Genomic DNA, 23,161 nt, shown 5'->3' on the forward strand with positions numbered 1-23,161 from the left:
TACATAAGTACAGTCAGCGTCATATAGTAGGTAGCAGTGTTGGCCGAAACGTTAATGCAATTGAATATTCTTGACCATCAACCAGTACAAATTGAACCGTCATCTGTAGCTGTCCGTTACCGTTTACGGTTCAATTTGTACTGGTTAATGGTCAATTGCAATTAACGTTCGGCCAACACTGGTAGGTAGCATCCAAAGTATTCAAATAGTTCTGTACACCATATAGTTTGTATGGCGTACCGAACTTTTTGAATACTTTGGATGCTACCTACTATATGACGATGACTGTACTATAATAATTTCTTAATTATACACCGTGTTTTTATTGAATTCCGTTAACTTCGGCGTATGGTTAAGTAGGTTTAAGAGAACTAAATGGCATAGTTAATTTAAAAATAAGCTCGATTTAAGCTCAGGAATGCACCCTTGAAATTAACGGAATTAAAAAAAAAACACGGTGTATTGTGTTGTTGTATTTATAATTGAAAATAAATAAATACGGAATATACTTAATTGAAATACGAATGGTGTAAAAAGATTGCTTTCACGGCGTAGGCTGCTGTACTTAACTGTTCTTTTGAGGGCATTATGAAAATATAGAAATGTTTCCACATTTATATTAACGTTGGCGTATTTATAATTGAAAATAAATAAATACGGGCGTTTATGGAAATATTAATGGTGTAAAGAAACCGCTTTCACAGCGTAGATTCCCCGTTCTTTGTTTTTTGTAGGCATTATGAAAACAATGGCTACAAAAATAAAATACTCCCCTCAGGTACAGAATGATTCTCAAAAACGTTTGTTCACCTGCCACTCTTACTTTTTGTGTTGAAGTATTTATGTAGCCTGCCTGTAATATGGTTGTCTAAAACTTTACTAAGTGATTCTTTATTAATGTATATGTCGCAGTACGATAGATAAAGCCGTTATATAGTTATAACCCTAGGGATATAATTATATGTCGTAACATAGTTATACGAAAGCGATTCATTACTATCTTACTAAGAATATAATTATAATACGTCTTTAGTTTAGTGATATAGTTATATTACTGGATTAAGTTTAGTGAAATAATTGTAGGTAGGAGTCCGGCGGTGCGGCGGAGGTATAGTTATAATATCCCTAGGGATATAGTTATATGCCGTATAATACCATTGGATAAACCATGAAATCCCACGTAGGGTTACTTCTCAGAAATGCTCTAACGGTAATATTTTTTTAATTAGAACAGAAGATAAAAAAATAAATTAACAAACAAAAGTTATTTCCAATAATAGACAACAAAAAGAAACATACTGTATTAATCATTGGCAGTGCTTTTGACAATTTGTTTGAAAATGTGCGGCAATTATGACAGTTGTCAAAAGTCAGAATCTTATTAATGTCATAAATAAAAAAAATAATCAAAACGGTCGAAGAAGGTTTCATACTATTTATTACCTCAGGAGCTACTCGTACTAACACATACAGGTTGCTCTAAAGTAAAAAATCGTAATTTTTTAATTTCTTCGTAACCGCTACACCGATTGTTATGATACTTTGTATACTGGTTCTAAATACCCTAATGCATATGTACATTTTGGCTTTGTCCAATGGCTAGGGACATCCTGTATATGTTGGGTATACCGATATACAGAGTGGCCAACTTGGAGGTATATAACTTTTTTTGCCGCCATTTTGTTTTGGCGGCAAATATGACAGTTGGTGCATGAAGATTACTTTGTGTAGATACGGCAAATTTGTTATGGAGCATTTTACGACTGAACAACGTTGTTTTAATTATTAAAACGTGTTACTCAACCCAATCATGTATTGCAGAAACTAAGAAAATTGCGGCCAGTTGTTGGTAGAAGTCACTTACCTTCGCGGATAACAATAGCTCCTGACTTTTTTCTGTGGGGCTATCTAAAGGGACGTGTCTATGCTAACAGGGCCAATGAACCTTCAGCAATTAAAACGAAATATTGGAGACACAGTCACTGAGATAACTCAGGAAATGTGTGAAAATGTGATGAAAAATGAGATGAAAAGGGTTCACATCTGCCATGCTGCTAGAGGTGGACATTTGTCTGACATTATTTTCCATATTTAATTGCCGGCCCTAAATACTATATTTAACAAGAAATACTTAATCATTTTTATATTTCATAGAATAAAATTACAAAAACTAAAGTGTATACCAGTACGGTTACCATCAGTTTGTCACTGACATAAACGCCGTCGAGAACGTATTTTACTTTCTATACGTCCCGTTTGCACTAATATGCGAGTGCGAGCGAGATGTATAGAAAGTAAATTACGTTCTCGACGGCGTTTATGTCAGTGACAAACTGATGGTAACCGTACTGTTATTTGGCCGCCCTGTATAATAGACGGCGGGCCAGGAGCATATATCGTCAGTCATCGCCTCCCGGCTGATACTTTGTCAGATGATAGTTTAGATGATGTCATGAATTAAAAAAATGGTCAGCAGGTTAGCCGGACCGTCAGTCGATGACATGAATCATGACGAACACGCTTCCACTGCGATTTGTTATTCTTCAGAGTTAGGGCAAGCGTTTAAATAAAACTAACAAATATTAACAATTAATATCTGACCGAGTTGTAACAAGGCATTATACGATTGTTATTTTCCAGGTGCTGGATGGATCAAAGCGATACTTTCTGGATTATCGTGGTTCCGGTTATAGCGTCATTAATCTCTTCCTTCGGTGAGAAATATAATTATAATTAATTTATTTTAGATCATGCATTATATTTTAATGAATCCTACATTCGCTCGCTCAGTGCTGGCGTGTACACATGTACTGCATAATTGTTTTCCATCGTATTTTCTCGGAAACGTTCGTATTTGTCATGCTACTTCAGTCAACCTTAGTACTTTTTGTACCGAGACTGACTGAAATAGCCTTGCTATTTACGACACGTTCGTACGTTTCCGTGGAAATACGATGGAAAATAATTACTGTCATAAGTTGATTTATAAGCAAAGCCCGGTTAGACGGGAGCAAAAATGGACTTTTCCTAGTGCTTCATTAAATATCGACTATTCTATCGATATTCGATATCCATACTCGTATGTACTTCGTGAAGTACAGAAGTAATTCATCAACACTATGAATTATTTAGATTTGCCCCGATTACCACAGTAGATTTAGAACGGTCCTTTAGTTAGCTGAAATGGATTTTATCACCAAGGCGAAGAAGTTTAAATCGGAAAATGTAGAGAAAAAAATAATTGAATAATATACAATTATTTTTTGCCAAAACTAATATAAAATATTTAAAAAATACAAACAGTTCATTTTAATTTTGTGTACAACAGATAATATTTGTGGATTTCATAACGGTGGTTCAGTACATCGTGCTTTTTTATCGACATCCGACTTATAAAATATGTGTCCTCGCACTATTGAGACGTCAGCACAGAATTTCTCCCGTCAAAACCGGGCTTTGTTTATAAGGCTACTATAATGGCCATTACTTTTGGGATGAGTGGTGATTTCACGGCTAAACTATCAATTTTACAATTCGCGCTTGTTCAACAGTGTACATTTCGTCCTTAACATCTGTCATAATAGTTACAATACATACTACATCTTGTATCTCTTTTCGTTAACCCGGCAAAAGATCGTCATCGTCATCCACAGCCTTAAACATCAAAGTAACGATAGGTAGTTTACGGTTTCCTAAACAAAGACTAAAGGTGTATGATCTAATTAAATTTAGGCCTAATCACTTGACAAGATTGCGTCCATACTATATAGTAACATGAAAGTTATATTACCAATAACCTTGAGCCCAATAGAGCCCAAGGAATGAGCAGAAAATTCTCAAGTAACTGTAACAACATGTGACCCGTAATTCGAGAAACTAACATTAGAACAATCAGGGGCCCAATTTGACTCGACAGTCGCTTGGTATCGCATGTCTAGTCACGATAGCGCAACATGACCGCGAATAAAAATGGTATTATTATCAATAACTTATTGATGATATTAACTTAATAACAAATGTAGTCGGTTCATATTTTAAAATCTGAATACCGTTCCTGGTATGGAACAAGTGTTACGGCGTAGTAACCGTAGGTCTGTTTATTCTATATTAATATATATATATATAGGGTGCAATGGTCGATCGTTTGCCGATTTTTCAAAAATAACAAATAAAGCAAAAAAAAATACACGTGGACCTAAATTTTTTTTAAAGGGCGTGAGAATATAGAAAACTTCCCCACTTGTCCGCCATTTTAATTTGGCAAACGATGGACCAAACACCCTGTATATATAAATGCAAGTGTCCTGACTGACTGACTGATTCATCAACGCAGAGCCGAAACTACAAAAGATAGAAAGTTGAAAGGCCATAGTCGGTTTTCCATAGTAAGTTGGCCCTTAAGTCAATTTGATTCGGGTTTTTTTTTGTGAGTACCTCTTATGGTGAAGGATATTTTTGCTGGGTATCAACATCCTACTAGTGACAGTTTTTGACTTATGATTTTATTTTATTTTTTCTTTAATGTATTGTTAGGGTTCCGTACCTCAAAAGGAAAAAACGGAACCCTTATAGGATCACTCGTGCGTCTGTCTGTCTGTCCGTCTGTCACAGGCTATTTTCTCGGAAACTACTGGAGCAATTAAGTTGAAATTTGGTACACATATGTAAATTAGTGACCCAAAGATGGACATGTTTTTTTTTATAATTTTAAAATACATAAGTTCGAAGTTATTTAAGAAAATTGCCAAAAAATTACCATTATCCCCCCCCCCCCCCCCTTTATCTCCGTAACAACTGGGTCTAAAATTTTGAAAAAAATACACAAAATAGTTCTTTACCGGTTTTCCATAGTAAGTTGGCCCTTAAGTCAATTTGATTCGGGTTTTTTTTTGTGAGTACCTCTTATGGTGAAGGATATTTTTGCTGAGTATCAACATCCTACTAGTGACAGTTTTTGACTTATGATTTTTTTTCTTCTTTAATGTATTGTTAGGGTCCGTACCTCAAAAGGAAAAACGGAACCCTTATAGGATCACTCGTGCGTCTGTCTGTCTGTCCGTCTGTCACAGGCTATTTTCTCGGAAACTACTGGACCAATTAAGTTCAAATTTGGTACACATATGTAAATTAGTGACCCAAAGATGGACATGTTTTTTTTATAATTTTAAAATACATAAGTTCGAAGTTATTTAAGAAAATTGCCAAAAAATTACCATTACCCCCCCCCCCCTTATCTCCGAAACAACTGGGTCTAAAATTTTGAAAAAAATACACAAAATAGTTCTTTACCAGATGACAGGAAAACCTAAACTTGGCCGGTTTTTTATTTTTCGGGATGTATTCAAGCGATTTGCTTCAGTTTTTTAAATAGTGTTCTTTATTTAGGTATGCATCGATACTCAAAAAACGAATACCAGTTGTCATAAAAAAAAACAATAAAAAAAACATTTTTTTATGTTGTGGTGAAGTAGTGACACCTCTAATTTTTCTTTTTTAGTTCTAGGCCAGACATTGGCCTTCTACTTGCCTAAATATCAAAATTTTCCAAACGGTACTTCCTGTCAAAAATTAGCAATGTGTGTGGTCAAGTTCTGTACTCCATCGGTGTTTTTCAATGTAGTATACAAACATTAAGTTGTCATTGGCATTTTACTCTTAAATACGACAACCTGAGAAGAAATCGCAAACAGAATCGAAGAGTTTGTATACTACATTGAAAAACACCGATTGAGAACAGAACTTGACCACACACATTGCTAATTTTTGACAAGAAGTACCGTTTGGAAAAATTTGATATTTAGGCAAGTAGTAGGCCAATGTCAGGCCTACAACTAGAAAAAAAAATTAGAGGTGTCACTACTTTACCACGACATAAAAAAATGTTTTATTTTTGTTTTACTTTTTTTCCTTTTATTATATGACAACTGGTATTCGTTTTTTGAGTATCGATGCATACCTAAATAAAGAACACTATTTAAATAATAAAAAGAAGCAAATCGCTTGAATACATCCCGAAAAACAATACATTAAAGAAAAAATAAATAAAATCATAAGTCAAAAACTGTCACCAGTACGATGTTGATAGTTACTCAGCAAAAATATCCTTCACCATAAGAGGTACTAACAAAAAAAGCCCGAATCAAATTGACTTAAGGGCCAACTTACTATGGAAAACCGACTATGGCCTTTGCACACCAGATTACATTTATAAAGTGTACAAGAGATAAGAAGCAATTTTGAGATTTTCAACCCCTAAGGGGTAACCAAGGGGTAAAAAAGGGGATGAAAGTTTGTATGGGGTTCATGTTTTATTTTAAGCTAGGAATTTGAAACTTCGTGAAAAGATATATTATTAAAATACAAGAAAACTCATTTCAGCGTTTTTGAAAAATCCCCTAAGGTGATGAAAAAGGGGTTGAAAGTTTGTATGGATATCAAAATTTTTGAACGCGGGATTTGAATATTTGTATTTGGGGATATTATTAAAAGGCAGGAAAAGTAATTTCAGCGTTTTGTAAAATTCATCCCCTAACAGGGTTAAAAAGGGGTTGAAAGTTTGAATCCATTACAAATGCTTTGAAACTTCTTAGAAAGGCATAATAGCTGATAACAAAAAAAATTGAAACGTTTTTGGAAATTCAACCGCTAAGGGGGTTAAAAAGGGGATGAAAGTTTGTCTTGGGGTGCAAATTTTATTTTAAGCTAGGAACTACACTTGACACTTGACACTTTGCAAAAAAATATTAAATTAAAATACGAGAAAACTAATTTCAGCGTTTTTAAAAATTCATCCCCTTAGGTGGTGATAAAGGGGTTGAAAGTTTGTATGGATATTAAATTTTTTTTCGAACGCGGGACATGAATCTTTGTATTTGGGGATATTATTAAAAGACAGGAAAAGTAATTTCAGCGTTTTGTAAAATTCATCCCCTAACAGGGTTAAAAAGGGGTTCAAATATTGAATCCATTACAAGTGCTTTGAAACTTCTTAGAAAGGCATAATAGCCGATTACAAAAAAAAGTAATTGCAACGTTTTTGGAAATTCAACTCCTAAGGGGGCTAAAAAGGGGATGTACCTAAGTTTATATCTGGAATAAATTTTCTTTCAAGCTAGGAACTTCAAACTTGGTAACTGGGCAAACTTCAAACTGGGCATTAACATTATATTCATTAAAATTTTGTATTATAAAGTTTGCATCGATGAAAATTACAGGTTTAGTAAAGATGTAAAATGTTGAAGATAAGATTCCACGCGGACGAAGTCGCGGGCAACAGCTAGTACTTTATAGTATTTTAGTGAAAGGCGTAGCGAATGTAATGATTAATTAATGGTTACACACACAAAGTATACAGCTACGGAGTATGGACATACATAGGGAACCTAAATTTATAATGGCGTGGTTTCTGCCTTACCACGCATAACAATTTGGACTTATACAGGGTGTCCCATAAATGACACGTCACAGTGACACTGGAGGTAGACCATACCAAGAGGACCCAAACCAACTTAACATGATCCCAGTAAAAGTAGCACGGTTTTCGAGTTATTGCGAAATTAAGGTTTTTCATGAGTTTTGACCGTTTTTAACATTAATTAGTGCCAGTGTGCACTTGGAAAGGTCTCGAAGTTAGTTTTTTTTTATGTGTACGGCATTATGAATAGTTAATTAAGATAACAGAATAGGTATTTTATCGATAAACAATGTAAAATGCAAAAACGTACTGGTTTAATCTTGGATTAAATTCACAGCGAAACATTAATTTCGACTTCGCCAACATGTCGTGAAAAAAAATTACTAGTAAAATAATGAGCAAATAACGTCAAGCTATTGAGCATGTTATGCAGATTAAATACTGAATAGGCGTTTTTTTAAATCTGTATCCAGAATTAGATATCTTAACATAAATCGTTATTTTTACTAAGTAGCAACAGATTGCAGATTTCCTAGTTTTAACTTATTTTTTATGAGGCTTTCGAAAGATGATAATAATTCCTATTTTATTGCAGGAAGGTACATGTGTCATACCATTTTTGAATCTGCATAACACGCTCAATAGCTTGACGTTATTTGCTCATTACTTTTCTAGTCATTTTTTTTCACGACAGGTGGTCAAAGTCGAAATTAAAATTTCGCTGTGAATTTCATTCAAGATTAAACCAGTACTTTTTTTGCATTTAACATTGTTTATCGATAAAATACCTATTCTGTTATCTTAATTAACTTTTCATGATGCCGTACACATAAAAAAAACAACTTTGAGACCTTTCCGAGTGCACACTGGCACTAACAATGTTAAAAACGGTCAAAATGCATGAAAAACCTTAATTTGGCAATAACTCGAAAACCGTGCCACTTTTACTGAGGTCATGTTAAGTTGGTTTGGGTCCTCATGGCCTGGTCTACCTCCAGTGTCACTGTGACGTGTCACTTATGGGACACTCTGTATATTAGAGATGCCCCGAATAGTGAATTTGGCCGAATACTGAATACCGAATATTCGGCCCCTCTCTCGGCCGAATACCGAATATTCGGCATGACATGCGAAAATTTTCAGTCACAATTATTATGAAAACTGTTCGCCAACAAAGCACAACGTTTGCTAAGATATATTTTTATGTTGAACAGAATTAATGAATGTAGTTAGAGTCAATCAAATCAGATCCTTGATAAAAATAAAATGTTTTGTAATCAACAAAATGCTCAAAAACGTGCCTTCGTATTTAACTACATTTCAAGAATACATTTTAAAAATTAAATAGGTATTCCTAGTTTTTGGTTACATTTTTTGTAATTTTTCTTTTTAGGTAGGTGCAACAGATATTCGGTATTCGGCCGAATATTGCCTACAATTAGGCCGATTACCGAATATTCGGTAAAGTGGCCGAATACCGAATAGTTGCCGAATATTCGTGACATCTCTATTATATATACTCTGTGCCATAATAAGGTAAACAATCTTAATCAGTTTTCGATTGTTATGGTTGTTATAAGTTGGAAAGCATTGCAGATGCCTTAATAATTTGACAACACGTACCTAACATTTGTCTGTTATAATGTCTTTTTATCATTTCCTTGTAAGACGAATAATCAAAATAGCTTAAATTACCTAGTTTCTTGTTTTCTATTATTGTGTCTTTTAACAAAGTTTCCAAAAGTAATAGAACCCGATACAATCTTTAAACCCATTTAGAACCGCCCTATTTCATATTTAAAAACGCTAAATTTACTTCTCTTCTAATTAACTACATAAATATCTTTTATTTAAATTGTCACCAAAATATTTAGGTACTATTAAAACATAAACTTCTTACATCATAATTATGTGAGATATATTCATGAATTAGCTTATTAATATGCGACTAATCTTTGAAAAACTTGTATAATCACATTAGGTAGACACCTAATGTGATTTTAAGTTGTATTGAACATTTGGGGAGCCAACTCGCACGCACACAGATTTTTTTGTCGAAAACTAAATTACCGCGTAGATCAAAGAGATTCGGTTTCTCGAAGTCATTTGGACGGAATCAATTGGCCAAATTATGAAAGTTTTGCGCTATCCGGACATAGACGGCACTTGTATGACGTAACGCACGACAGATATTTGGATTAGTTGAAATTTCTTGATTTCCCCGCTGTACCCTACTAACTTTTGAATGTAGTAAGATAGTACCTATTACGTAAAGTTACCGAACGAGCGAGTGAAGCGAAGTGAAGTTCTGACATTCAACTTCCAGGCTAGGTGCTGGCTAGGGAATGCAAATCGGTTATAACCGTAACCGAAATATTCGGTTATAACCGAATATTTTGCCAAAATTTCATAACCGAATATTGGAAACTCGAATAACCGGTTACGGTTATTTTCGGTTATTTATTTATGTCTTAAATTGTATGTTTTTATCATCTAATGACTACAAAATCCTGCCTTTTTTGGCTGTGGCGCCTGTGACTATAATTTTTGTCATTCGTGGACTTTAATAACAAAAATATACCAAATTTACTTCCCTTATTTATGAAATATTTTTATTTAATATTGTATAACGTCCAAGGTCATATTTTACTTTTACTGTATTTGGTGTGTTTTATTAAAAAACTAAGATTTTTACTCACTCTCCCTAATACTGTAGGTACTAAAATAAAGATTTTAGTATTTTTTTAATTACTTCATTGTAAATTTATAATTTGTCATCGAAAATAACCTTAACCGATTATAACCGATATTCGGTTATTTTTCGAGCATAACCGTAACCGAAACCGGTTATGAAGTTTGGTCGGTTATTGGATTCCCTAGTGCTGGCATTATTGATTTTTTTTATATTTGTGATAGTAAATCGTTATCTGAGGGTTTGCAGTAAGACGTTTAATTCCAAACGTAAGTAACTTCAATAATGCCCTGTTACATAAATCCGTAATAGAAATTATAAAAAAATGGTTGCCATCTGGAATTTATATTTTTTTCTTCAATGGAATCGAAAATATACAAGATAGTCTACGTAGGTATATAATCTTATGAAAATATCCAAGATAGTCTAGGTAGGTATATAATCTTATGGCTAAAAGACTGGCTTTTTCAATTGCACAATTTTGGCGCATTACAAGTTCACAAGGTCGGGACGAACTACTAGTTTCAAAGATTCGCCTAATAGCGATTTCCACTCTCCCGACCCACCTCCACGCCGTGGCCTAATTCAGGCCGGTAGTTTATTTGAACTGTATTAGCTGCTGATGACCCACGTAAACACATAATTCCTGATTCTGTGTGTGATTAGAAAAAAAGCCTAGGTCCTAAACATGTTAGTATAGAAATATTGCTATTTCTTGGGAGTTCATTCTATACTCAATTATTAATTTAGGTAGGTACACAAGTAGTTGGGTTTACATTAAAGGATTAATTAACTTGATAACGAGCAGCATAAACTAATTCGTTTCAATGTTTTAACTACCTACTTATCTATTTTTAAAATAGAGCAATTCGTCTAAGATTGCCCGTCCACTCCATAGTCAATTTGTTCAGAAATAAAATAATTTCGTAATCCAAATGTGGTAAAAGAAAATCATTGATAAATAAAACCTTTACCTTTAAACCTATGATGACTTACGGAGTCTAAATATTTTCGTGTTTAAAATAAGCTTGCGCACGTCCAACAATAGAATAATTTTATTGTAAATAATTATAAAGGACGGGTCGATCACACCTTGGAGGCTAATTTCAGTTTCGGTACAATGTGACATCAAAATGAAATCTAAATGATGTCACAATGTAAGTTTGAATTGCCCTTTTGTGCGTCGCGATTCTAACATTCAGCTTGTTACAACAGGTTTCAGATTGGTCGATACCAAATATAACGACTAACGAACACCTATTGACATGTATTTTCTTACTTGGCAGTATTTCTAGTGAATGTGGTCCGCGTGCTGCTTACCAAGTTAGCTCCCACGCCCAACCAGCATGCTCGTCTGGCCGCGAGGAAAGCCGCCAGAGCCGCGCTTATACTTGTAAGTTTTACGAGTAGACTACTTAAATTATGTGTACCTACTTGGCACTGCGCGTTGTGGCCTTGCGTAACGTTGATACCAAAACGTCCGATCGTAATTTACAATAGTTTACCATTGATTACTGTTACATAAATATTGTAAAGCGCTAGGTGGATTATGGTTTAATTAAGTGTCGCTAGAGACCCACAAAGTTTAAGAAATAGGTACCTACATACTTACCTATTCTCCTATCATCAACACTATACTTTGGTAATATAGTCAGTTATAAAATACTTAATAAAATAATAACAAACCTCCTTTCATAAAAAAATTCTTCTGTAAAAATAACGGATAACGATAAATGAATTTCAACGGCATTTTAGATTTGAAAGATGTTTATGCTAACGGCATTAGAGTTTATTGTACTACTGACAGCAGAATATAAGAATAGGTATTGCCAGGACCGGATACATTGAGAATTGATCGATGCGATGAAAATGGATTGAACGTTCCGATAGGCTTTGTGGTCAATTGAGTATATTTAACAGTATAATGTATGTCCTCAGATACCCCTGTTCGGGTTACATTTCGTCCTAATTCCGCTCCACCCGTCGCCGGGCGCAGCCGGGGAGAAGGTTTACCAGGTCTTCTCTGCTTTACTCACTAGTCTACAGGTAACTTAACATTTTACCCAACTTTCTCGTTGTTTTAGAAGCCTATGACTGACTGCAAGGTAAATCCACCATAATATTGACACCACAGATCGCTGGACACTGATGTGCTTTTTCAGCCTATATATTACGATTCACTTTTTTTATAACCTTGTACCCAACGTTTCAAGCAAATAGTAGGTTAGGTAGGTAAGTTGTCGGTTGGGACACCTGGGACAATTTATTTTTTTAGACCGTAAGTACTTGAAAATGACACACCCTTAATCCAATCACAAAATTGACACAGACCTCTGATTTATAGCTGATTCCTGCGTTGGAATTATGTTGTAAAAACATTGGGAAATTAGCTGTTTAACACATACTAATTATACTCACCCAACTCCAATGCCGTTTTTTGGTTAGTTTTGTTAAATTCGTAGAATAACAAAGCCAGGCGCTTGAGGCGCTTCTATAAACGTATTCGCCATATTTTCATAAAATAATATTATCTAACATTATCCAAATGACTGGGCATCGAGCCAACGAGTAAACAACTGTATTCAGTTCTGCTCAAGTTCAGCTACATAATTCGCAAAACAAGAACTATGACCGTAACTTTTCCTTATCGTGGCACGACCTCTTGACACGTAATAACCATGTGTGCACGGGCGCTAGCCGTATGGTTCTAAATGAAAAGTTGTAAATGACAGGCTTGTTAAGACTCAGGACGTACGCAGTACAACTACATTCGTCCATTTGGTATTCCGCAACAGCAGTAAAATCAGTTGAGATAACTGCGCCTGCTATAGAATACAAGTTAGGCGATGGGGTAAGAGGTAACCGCACTTACACTGTGACCGCACTTTTCCCAGTCAGGGCCTCTAACTCGTTTTCCAGAGCAGGCTTAGTGGGTCCAATGGATACTTGACCATACCTCGTATTTAAAACCCAGATACTAAAAGTCACAGTTCGATTGCTTATTAAATTTGTCCAAGCAACTTGTATTATTGTACAAAATTGATACAAAAGCAGGATGATTAGATCTCCTTCTAATGTTTAAGTTAACAATCTATAGAAGTAAAGGTGTACATAGTTCACAGGAATAGGAAATTTAACAGCGAAGCTACTTTATCCTTTTTAGGCCCACCATACAATAATCTCCTATTTTGAATCAGAACCTTGTATAATAAATTAGGATTAATTTAGTTTGTTCGAGAAATAAAGCAATGCAACCAAAAAATGCTACTTTATTTGGCTACTGAAAGGTTCTAATTAGATTGAAAAGTAGTGTACACTACTACTACTTTCGAGAGAGTTTTGTTACTGCATTAATTTTAACTTTCTACATTTATTGTTCATGTCTAGTTGTAGCATATTTTATCTGAAATGTCGTAGTCGGTCGTCAATGCCATAATTTCCAATCACTTTTCCTCGTAATCGGCCATCATTCACAACCCGTAGGTAACATATCATAGGGATAACTGTTCTCTCTGTTTTTCTTTCCTTGTGTTTGCGTGAGAATAATAACATAAATCACTTATTCGGCGGTGTGATATATTTGTTTACTTATTCCTGACTGCATCATAAAGACAGGCAAATGATAAAACTTTTCGATACCAAATAAAATCTATTTATTTTCCCAAATATTAAAGACGCTGCAAACGTACAGCCTACGTGCACTGAATAGGATCAAATGTAAGAAATCACTTGTGACAGTATGGTATTCACAAGTCGTAAGGCGACATTACCTACCTCTAACTACCAAGTAACACTGGTAACGGCAAAAAGAAAGAAACAGCATGCTACATCACCACGCAAATAACCGTAAATGAACTTCAAAGATTTGCTATAATAATATGTAAGTCGGGTGACAATGCAATAATATGGTACTATCGAACTGATCTGATGATGGAGACAGGAGGTGGCCATAGGAACTCTGTGATGAAAGACCTAATTATGTTTGAGGTTTTTTAAATTATCTCGATGAGTACATATTAAGTTGCCTGTGGTAAGAAAAGTAATCAGCGATAAAAGCTTGTACCAAAATTGAAATTTTTGCCAAAAACTTATTTTTAATCAAAGTGCTGTAGCTATATTGATATGGTTTTCAGATAGGTTTTAATGTTAAAGGTTATATTATATACAATGTCACTTTCGGATGTTATGCTTATTGGAGCTGCGAAGGTGGCCGGTTGAGTCGTAAATGAAACACCTAAATCCAAATAATATTTCAGCTTTACCCTTTCGAGTTTTGGTCATCGTAGACCTCGTAGACATCGTAGTAAATGTGTATAAACGAAGTTATTTAAATTCGATGGCAAATAACTGTAGGGTAACAGGGCCCCAGGTGGTTCACAGATCTACCAATAGGTATTCTGGCCTTATCTTGGGACTTATAGCTTCGTAGTTCGCCCTTCCTCTTTACACTGTCCAGTAGTCAATATAATCCTCATCAATATTCGGCATAATTATGTATATCAATGGCAATACATGGCATAATCCGAATCAATTTGTATTGCCATGAATATCAACCTAAAATATCATTAGTTGTTTTGTTCTTTACCGCTCGGCTATATAATTTCCATTTAGCCGAGCCATATCCTCAGATATATGCTACCATTATTTATCATTTAGCCGTGTAAAAAATAGAACACAGAACGCACAGTAAATATAAAGGTAAATGGCCTCCTCTACCAGTCGACCATAGGACAAAAAGCTGGTGTGGTGAAATAAATATTTCAGGAAACATAGCAACTGTTAACTAGGTGTAGGTAAGGTAAGGTATTAGGTCAAAGTATTTTTTTTTTGTTCTGTTTTGATCTGCCATCAGTCGGTAACGACTATAATCAGTTTTGCTGTATATAGGTATTAATTTTAGGTTTTGGAGACCATCGTCTCACTTAACCACTACTTTCATATTGCACGATGTGCTTCCTTTTAAGTCTTTGCACTGTTTCAGTCTTGTCCAGTAATTTTGAAGCTAGTGGATTAGGATGCCTTGCCAGGCGCTCAATGTAATTCTTAGTGAATTTTTTGATCTCTTCCTTTATGGTGGGCATATTGAGATAGTCGTGTACTTCATCGTTACGAGTGAACCAGGGTGCATTGGCAATCACACGAAGGATGGCGTTCTGTGCTCTTTGAAGACACATTATGTTACTGTCGCTAGCAATTCCCCATAGTTGGATCCGATAGGTCCAGATGGGTTTAATGATTGCGTTGTATAGGAGTAATTTATTGTCCACGGAGAGGGTTGAGTTGCGTCCCATTAGCCAGTAAAGATTTTTGTATTTTAGAATCATTTCGTTGCGTTTATGTTTTATGTGGGTTTTCCATGTAAGGCACCTATCCAGATGAAAACCTAGATACTTGATACACTCGCAGTGTGGCAGGATATCATTTCCAAGTTTTACGGGAGGGCAATTTCCTCTTGTTAGACTAAAGGTGATGGTTTGACTTATGAGCACTTGCTCTTACGCGCCATTTGGTTAACCAGCTATAAGTATTATCCAGCACAAGCTGCCTTACTAGCTATTTCAGGTGATTTGTGACAGGAGAGGTAAGCTATATCATCTGCGTAGGTAGCAACCTAGCAACGGTCACCTGCTCAGAAGTAGGCAAATCATAGGTAAATATGTTATAGAGAGTAGGACCAAGCACTGAACCCTGCGGCACACCTGCTGTTATGTTATAAAATCTGGATCTCGCGTCACCATGCCTTACTTGGAATATTCTGTCAGATAGGTTGTGAAAGAGCGAGTGGGGCAGTTTTTCTTTTATCTTGCACAATAGTCCCTTGTGCCAGACACGATCGAAGGCTTATTGCACGTCCAGGAACGCCGCAGAGCAGTATTGTTTATGTTCGAAACAGTGACGTATTGCGTCATGAACCCGAGGTACTTGTTCAGTTGTGGAATGTGACTTTCGAAATCCAAATTGGTGCGGTAGTAAAACTCCACATTCATCCAAGTGAGACTTCAGCCGAACCAGAAATATTCTTTCCCACAACTTGGATAGCACAAGAGTCAAGCTAATAGGACGATATGACCCAGTTTCGTGCGCCGGCTTGCCAACTTTATGGATCATAATGATCTGGGAAACTTTCCACGACCCGGAAAGTTGTCCTATTCTGAAGATCGCGTTGAATAGTCAGGTGAGGAAAGTAATGGTTTTCCTAGGCAGTTCTTTAAGAATCTTAGGTATGATTAGATCATAGCCTGGTGTCTTTTTAGTGTTTAAGTTACGGATCATCCTTGAAATCTCCCTCGGTGACGTTGGTCTTATAGGCAAGCATAGTTGTAGATCTTGGTTGAGTATTTCATCCACTTCACTTTCGTCGTTGAGACTTTCGTCACGGTTGGGCTGAAATACTTCTGACAAGTGTAATGCAAAGAAAGGCTTCTGCTTTTTCTTGGTCAGTTCTTGCCCCGCAAAAGTAAGCCCAGGCAAAAGTTAATCATAATTCTTAAAAGCAGCATAATTCCAGCGGGAAAATTAGGCTTTGAAATTAATTTATCTTATGATGTCCACAAGCAATACGTACACAAGCTAACATATTTAAAAAGTTTTTGATCCGTTTTACTATAGTAAAGTGAAGCCTTACCAAACAATGAAATTGTCGCAATCGCAACCTTATAGCATGCGACCAAAACGGCTTTTATAGTTTCTTGTCGGCCGACAACAACTCATGGCACACAATACTGGTTCTAGTGCCGGTTCCCTATACATAATACCTTGTAATAATAGTTAGTTCATTGGTTTTAGCACGAGTTAGTGTCACTAAAACAATTGTCTGGGTCCAGGGCCTGTGCGTCTCGTTCCTGTTCTGCTTCACGAACCACGACGTGATGGTGGCCGTGCGCTCGCACGTGTCCCGCGTCGTCCGCACCAACGACGCCATCGCGCTCACAGGTGACCTACAACCTCTACACCCTACACTGCACTCACTAGTGATCACAGAGACTCAGTGTTTTTAGTCCAATTAAAAAGACTCGTCTAGTATTTTAACCTTTAATGACATTTAGTGTAACGACATAAAAATAACTCGAACCTCCAGGCCCAATGTTGAGCCGAGTTGTCTAAGATAGAGTAAAGTCTAACTCAAAAGACTGAGTCTCTTTCACCACTAACAGTCACGCGGTCAACGCACTCATGCGAAGTAGCTCGCTGCTCCCGTGTGTAAACGAAATGGCGCTATGCACGTATGTACAATGGCAAAGTCCCGCTTGCGGAGTGGTGTGCAGATACGCACTATACGCAATGTAAAAGCTGTAACAAACGGGCGTACCGACCGCGACCTTGGTCCGATCAGCATATCTCTTTCTCGCTCTCACTTACAGCTGCGTCCTTAACTGATGTTCGGCGGACCACCTTCCATACGGTCGAAAAAGCCTCGGACCGGACCAAGACGGTCCAGTCCGTCCATCTGTTACAGCTTTAAACACCGCCTAAAAATTGCTTTCTAAGAATTAAAACGTTTCATCCACTGCCAAAACCTAACGTAATGATTCGGTCAAATTGTGTTTTTTGAAAAACTAATTATAGCCAGCCTTTTATGAATGTAGTATGATACCTTAGGATGTGGTGCTTTACGCACACTAGCGTCCCTTCCCCTCCCCCTGACGCAAACTCCCCTTTTTGCATGTAGTACATAAAAAGTAAATGTTATTGGTAAACTTGTCAGTTAAAATGGATTTTTACTTTTTTTTCGTAAAACTTAGTTTTTGCAAAGTGTTACTTGTCACTTTTTGACATCTATCAATAAGGATATTTAGACTACGTCCCATAGTAGCAACATCGCCATCAAAAAGGCGTTTTGCACTATGTAACAATAAAAACTTGTTTTTTTTTAATTGGTATCAACTCTGAAACTAGCCGAATTTCAAAAAAGTTTATAGGACATTTTTGTCTCTAAATATAAGCAGGAATACGCTGTTAAAATTATTCGGTTTCCTCGTGTTACACCGTGTATAATAAATGAGTTTCGAATCCTAAGTAAAAACTATGTTATTTCGAATTTTAACAAGCTAATACATGAATATGGTGCATCATATAAAAAAAAAGAATATGACCTTTTATATTAAGAATTTATTAAGGATTATTTCTTTCATTGACACTTTTTTCTTAAAATGTATACTTTCCTCAAAAAATGTAAAAAACTGTGAACCGGGACATATTTCATGCAAAAAGGGGGGGGTTGCATTCATGGGGACGGGAAGGGACGCTAGTGTGCGTAATGCACCATACCCTAAGGTATCATACTACATTCATAAAAGGCTGGCTATAATTAGTTTGTCTCCCCATACATTAGAACACAATTTAACCGAATCATAAGTACCTACATCACTTGTATACATCTATTATGCTAACAGAAACAAATTTTGCTACATTAGTTCTAACGGTAACTATAATCGTATGAATCAAACAGATTTATAATCAATAATTTTTTGTCCAATCATTTATAAAATACTGTGATTGGGCTAAAATATTATGATGCTCCTAAAATATATGTCTTTTTTTTGAAGGTCTTATTTCTTAGCTAAGTAATTCTGAGAGCATTTCACATAAAGTTAGTAAAAAGAGTAAGTACCTACTTATTATGCTAGAAATGACTAGAATCGTACAAAGACAAATCTGCATGGCATTTGCAATGACAAAGTGTGACAATGTCATCATTCATGTAAAATTTAAAACCAATTACGTAAATAAAACCAAAATTCAAAAATATATCTCTTATACAATTTTAAAACCATTTGGCAATATACGTATTGGCATACCTAGGAGAAGTTCATAAAGTTATCGATTAAGCCTAAGTAGTGGCTTGCGTATGTTTTCACCTTATTCTTGTAATATAGGGAGGAAATAAAATACATTTCTATGACGGCGACTGTATTAAAAAAGTCTGAAGACAAAGAACATTTTCGTGATCCGACAGTATGTCATGGCTCCTCTTCACGTTGGGCCAACGCCAACGCCGCAACGGACGCAAGGGACGCAGCCATGCGGTAGAATGAGATAGCAATATCACTTGCTCCCTCTAACGCATAAATGCGTCCCTCGTTGGCGTTGGCGTTGGCCCAACGTGAAGAGGAGCCTTCACATGTTGTTGTTTGTCACACGCACACAAGGAAGCGGCGACGTGCGCATACGTGGTGTGTATCTGTGTTGACGCCGCCAGACTACGACATCTATCTCTATCGTTATGTATGTGACCTTCCAGTACTTATGTCTTTACGAACAGGCCAAGGCCAACTTTAGGGTGGGTTCCTTAAAGCTTATAACAATAAAATAAATTATAAAATTATAATTACAACCTCAGTTGACTTTGAAAATTTAAATGCTAAGACCAGTAGTTCTAAAACTATACATATGTATATGAATATCATTTATTGCGCGCGACTGATGTACTCGTAAGGTTGGATCTCTTTGAAATTTAAACACGGTTAGATAGTTTTAAACTCTGAAGCATAAGTTGCACGCAACAAATCAGTATTTTAACAACTAAAAGCACTTAGTTTTATTGCAAAGTGTTGTCAATTCAGCTTCCTGTAACTGGCCTATAAAAAACTTGCGGCTTATAATTAATAAACTATTCCCTAGTCACAGCGGCAAGTATTGGATAATAATGATATAGTTAATTTTTCTTAAATCTTCGCGAAATCTTGTTAATTTTTCTTACAAAAAATACTGTGAGATCGTAATGACATAAGTAAGACGTAAAATGATTGGCGACAAAAAACGCGTAACTACCTACCTATGTCGTAGTCTGTGGCTATAAGTGTTTGTCGGAAATGTTGAGGCATACTCTACTTAAATCGAATAAATGTTACACTAAAAGCTGTGTCGAATTTCCTGTCACGTCGACATCTTGAAATCTCCCTTGCGGATACAGTATGAGTGAAGGAAAATCAGAATATTCATAAACTATAAGAGATATCATTTGCACTTATAAACACAGGGCCTAATTTGAGATAGTAAATTTAAGCTACAACTGCAACATTAAAACTAAACCTTACATACAACCGGAATCAAACCCGGTACAATCCAAAGTCCGTTTATTGCGTAACTGGATATATCTAAAAAAATGTTTTTATGAAGCCCGTACTGAATAGTACCTACCCTACAACCAGATTTTTGAATTTTTACAAAAACGGTAGGTACCTACTCATAGTGGCAATCGAATATTTTCATATGATTTTTTTTTAGTAGCTCCAAAATCGGCTACTTAGTTCCTAAGATCAAAGTTATCTCTTACAAATTGTTTGATTTTCATTCCTGCCCCATTTAAATTTAATATCCTTGATATTACATGTCATTAAATATATAAATATTAAATAGATATGTTGGCGCTGAGTAGGTACGAGCTACTTATAGATAACTTTTATAAACTTATCCGTTACTTCTAACGTACGTCTAAGGATTCTTGATTCGTGCGCCAAAGGATTTGTTTTTGGAAAAAGTGTTCGGTCGATATTCATGGGTTTACTTGGTAGGTATGCGTTCTAGCCCAAGGGACATTAGTGCCGTGCTCATAGAATAAATTATGATGTTGGCTGTCGTGATGTTTGAGGGACGTGTTTGCGTTAACTTTACGGGTAATGAGAGATTATACTCGTGACCACATTCAAAGGGCAAAAGGTTACATTGATTCATTGTATTCTACGTAGGTATAATTTGTGGCTTGCACCGAATCAGGGAAATTATCCTAAAATGTCATACCTAAGCTTCTGCTAGCATTCTATAGTTACCTACAGGAATATGCAAAAACAACAGTCAGGTCAAGTACTCGTATAAGTACCATTTTTGTAGGTAGCTAAAATAATGCGCTTCCAAACATCACATTCATTTGAAATTACCCACTTTATGTCAGTAGTTTTGAAGACTGTTTTTTTTTATAAAGGACAATTACACTTAAACAACAATGTCATTAAGATATTTACCATTTTAGATTTTTATTTTGTATTCGTAATACTAGTGACCTGCTATAATACCTAATAACCTATGTGACTTGGCCCACAGTTACCCTGTCGGTAGTTTTTGTATACATTTTTCGATACCTACCTATAGTTCGTTTTTTTAGAATTAGAAATAAGGTAAACAATCTTGACGTATCTTTTTATTGAAAAATAAGTCACGGAAAATATGTAACAATTATGAATCATATACGATTATGTACATTCTTTTGCTTTCATAAGTAATAGTTAAGTATTTTTTTCAATTAAAAGACACGTCTAGATCAAGTACTTAGTCTTTTTCTAATGCTAAAAAAAGAATTATAAGTAGGTATATATTTCTTACCTGAATCGTTTAAGATATTGCCAAAGCTTATCAGTGTGTTTTTTTATTTCATTTAGTATTGTTTTAATTATAAATAAAGAACATATTTAACAGATGTTAACTGTTTATAGTGAACATTTATTACAGGTTTAACGGCGGGAGAAAGCTTGGCCAATACGAGGGAAAACGTTGTGTAAACAATTGGTTACAAGTGGAAACTAATTTAAACAACGATGTAAATGTTAAATATTTAGATATTAATGATTACCTAGCCGAAGGCCAAAGGTTACGAGACAGATTTTAATTATTCCACCAAGTTAGAGATCTGCGACCCAATTTGACACGTAAAAGTATGAGAACGGGACGTGGCTGTTGTCCGCCGTAATAAATCGATTTTGAGACGTGTCATTTCAATTTATGTTTAATCAAAACGACACTCTTGACATAATAAGTGTGGTTGGGCAGATCTCGTAGGTAATGAGATGAACCGTATTACTGTATAAAATGTAAAAATATATGCACAGTCATTTGTTCGGTCACAGGTAGTATTCAGCCGTGTTAGGCAGGTTTATTGATAGAATCCTACAAACTGCGTAACTGCCTGTGCAAATAATCAGTTAGCCGCTGTAACTTTCTGAGACTTTTTGTATGAACCTTTTCTAAAATATTAAAATAAATGTAAGCTGATCCGCCTATCAAAAGAACATTTGTCAGCGTGTAATCTATAAGCCCAAAGTTATTTAACACAAACTAAAACTAACTCAAATATTTGTTCAACAAATAGGCCACAAGGGTACTTTTGTCTACTCAATTATCACAATTACTTACAAATCATAAAGCCGATATTATTAGCTATAAATGTTAATTTTATGCAAAGTAATGTTATCAATATAAGATAGAAAGCAAAAGTATTAAGGAGTGATTCTCAAAATAGTGGCATCTTAACCTGTCATCGAGTTTTTGAATTGAATGTATGTTTATTTGCTCTTTTTCATATGAAACAAAAATATATCTAGATAAACTAAAACAATGTTTATCGAGGCCAAGTCATTATTTTTATTTATATTTAATACTTATATTTATAAAAAATAAAGAGTAGCACTTTTCACTATAACCTGTCTTCTCCAAACGCATCGCTCTTCCAGTTTTATTTCTTTAGATTTTATAAGCACCAATTTATGTAAATAAAATATCATGCTATATAATAACATAAACAATACCTTTCAAAATGTACTTTGCACAGGCCTTATATATATATTTTTTTACAACAATATTCACGCACGATGTTTGTCTAAGGATATGTTCACTGTTAACCTGTACCAACCTGTACATGCGCGGTATTGCATCTGACTCATACACAGAAAAAAATATTTAGATCATAACTATGGCAAAATATTAGGTAAGTATCAAGCTAACCACCGTAGGGTACCATTATGACCCAAGTGTCGTAGTTTCGTAGACACAAGTGGTTAAAGGCAGAAATCTGGGGTTTTGTAACGGAATGTTAACTTTAACTTGTCTCGATTATTTTACGAATTTGGTATGGGGGGTAATAATATCATTTTAATATTATATGAAGGTTTATTCATCTATGCTAAAAGTGAGACATTCGTATTATTATCCGTTCAAGGGAAAAAATAAAAATAAATGTATTTTTCACTGTAACCTGCTTAACTTTAACCTGTGTTCAATGTATAGGGTATTGTATGTCTTGAAAATAAGTTCTTCATTTTCCGTTCCCTTTTGAAAATTTGGGG

At 35.4% G+C, this 23,161-nt stretch overlaps 2 protein-coding genes across 2 annotated transcripts in view; one reads left to right on the plus strand and one right to left on the minus strand.

The window, feature by feature from the left end:
- The window catches only part of LOC134803969 (calcitonin gene-related peptide type 1 receptor-like), a 44,048-nt gene extending 22,131 nt beyond the window's left edge, over positions 1-21,917 (plus strand). Inside the window, exons 7-11 of the mRNA XM_063776814.1 lie at positions 2,641-2,714; positions 11,393-11,499; positions 12,045-12,152; positions 16,931-17,039; positions 21,552-21,917. Coding sequence (XP_063632884.1) covers positions 2,641-2,714; positions 11,393-11,499; positions 12,045-12,152; positions 16,931-17,039; positions 21,552-21,601 — 448 coding nt within the window. The 3' untranslated portion in view covers positions 21,602-21,917. The remainder of the gene's footprint in view (positions 1-2,640; positions 2,715-11,392; positions 11,500-12,044; positions 12,153-16,930; positions 17,040-21,551) is intronic.
- The window catches only part of LOC134803930 (SCY1-like protein 2), a 383,486-nt gene that overhangs the window by 302,768 nt on the left and 57,557 nt on the right, over positions 1-23,161 (minus strand). The gene's annotated exons all lie outside the window — the stretch shown is intronic.

The sequence above is a fragment of the Cydia splendana genome, chromosome Z (genome assembly GCF_910591565.1).
Source record: "Cydia splendana chromosome Z, ilCydSple1.2, whole genome shotgun sequence".
Lineage (NCBI taxonomy): Eukaryota > Metazoa > Arthropoda > Insecta > Lepidoptera > Tortricidae > Cydia > Cydia splendana.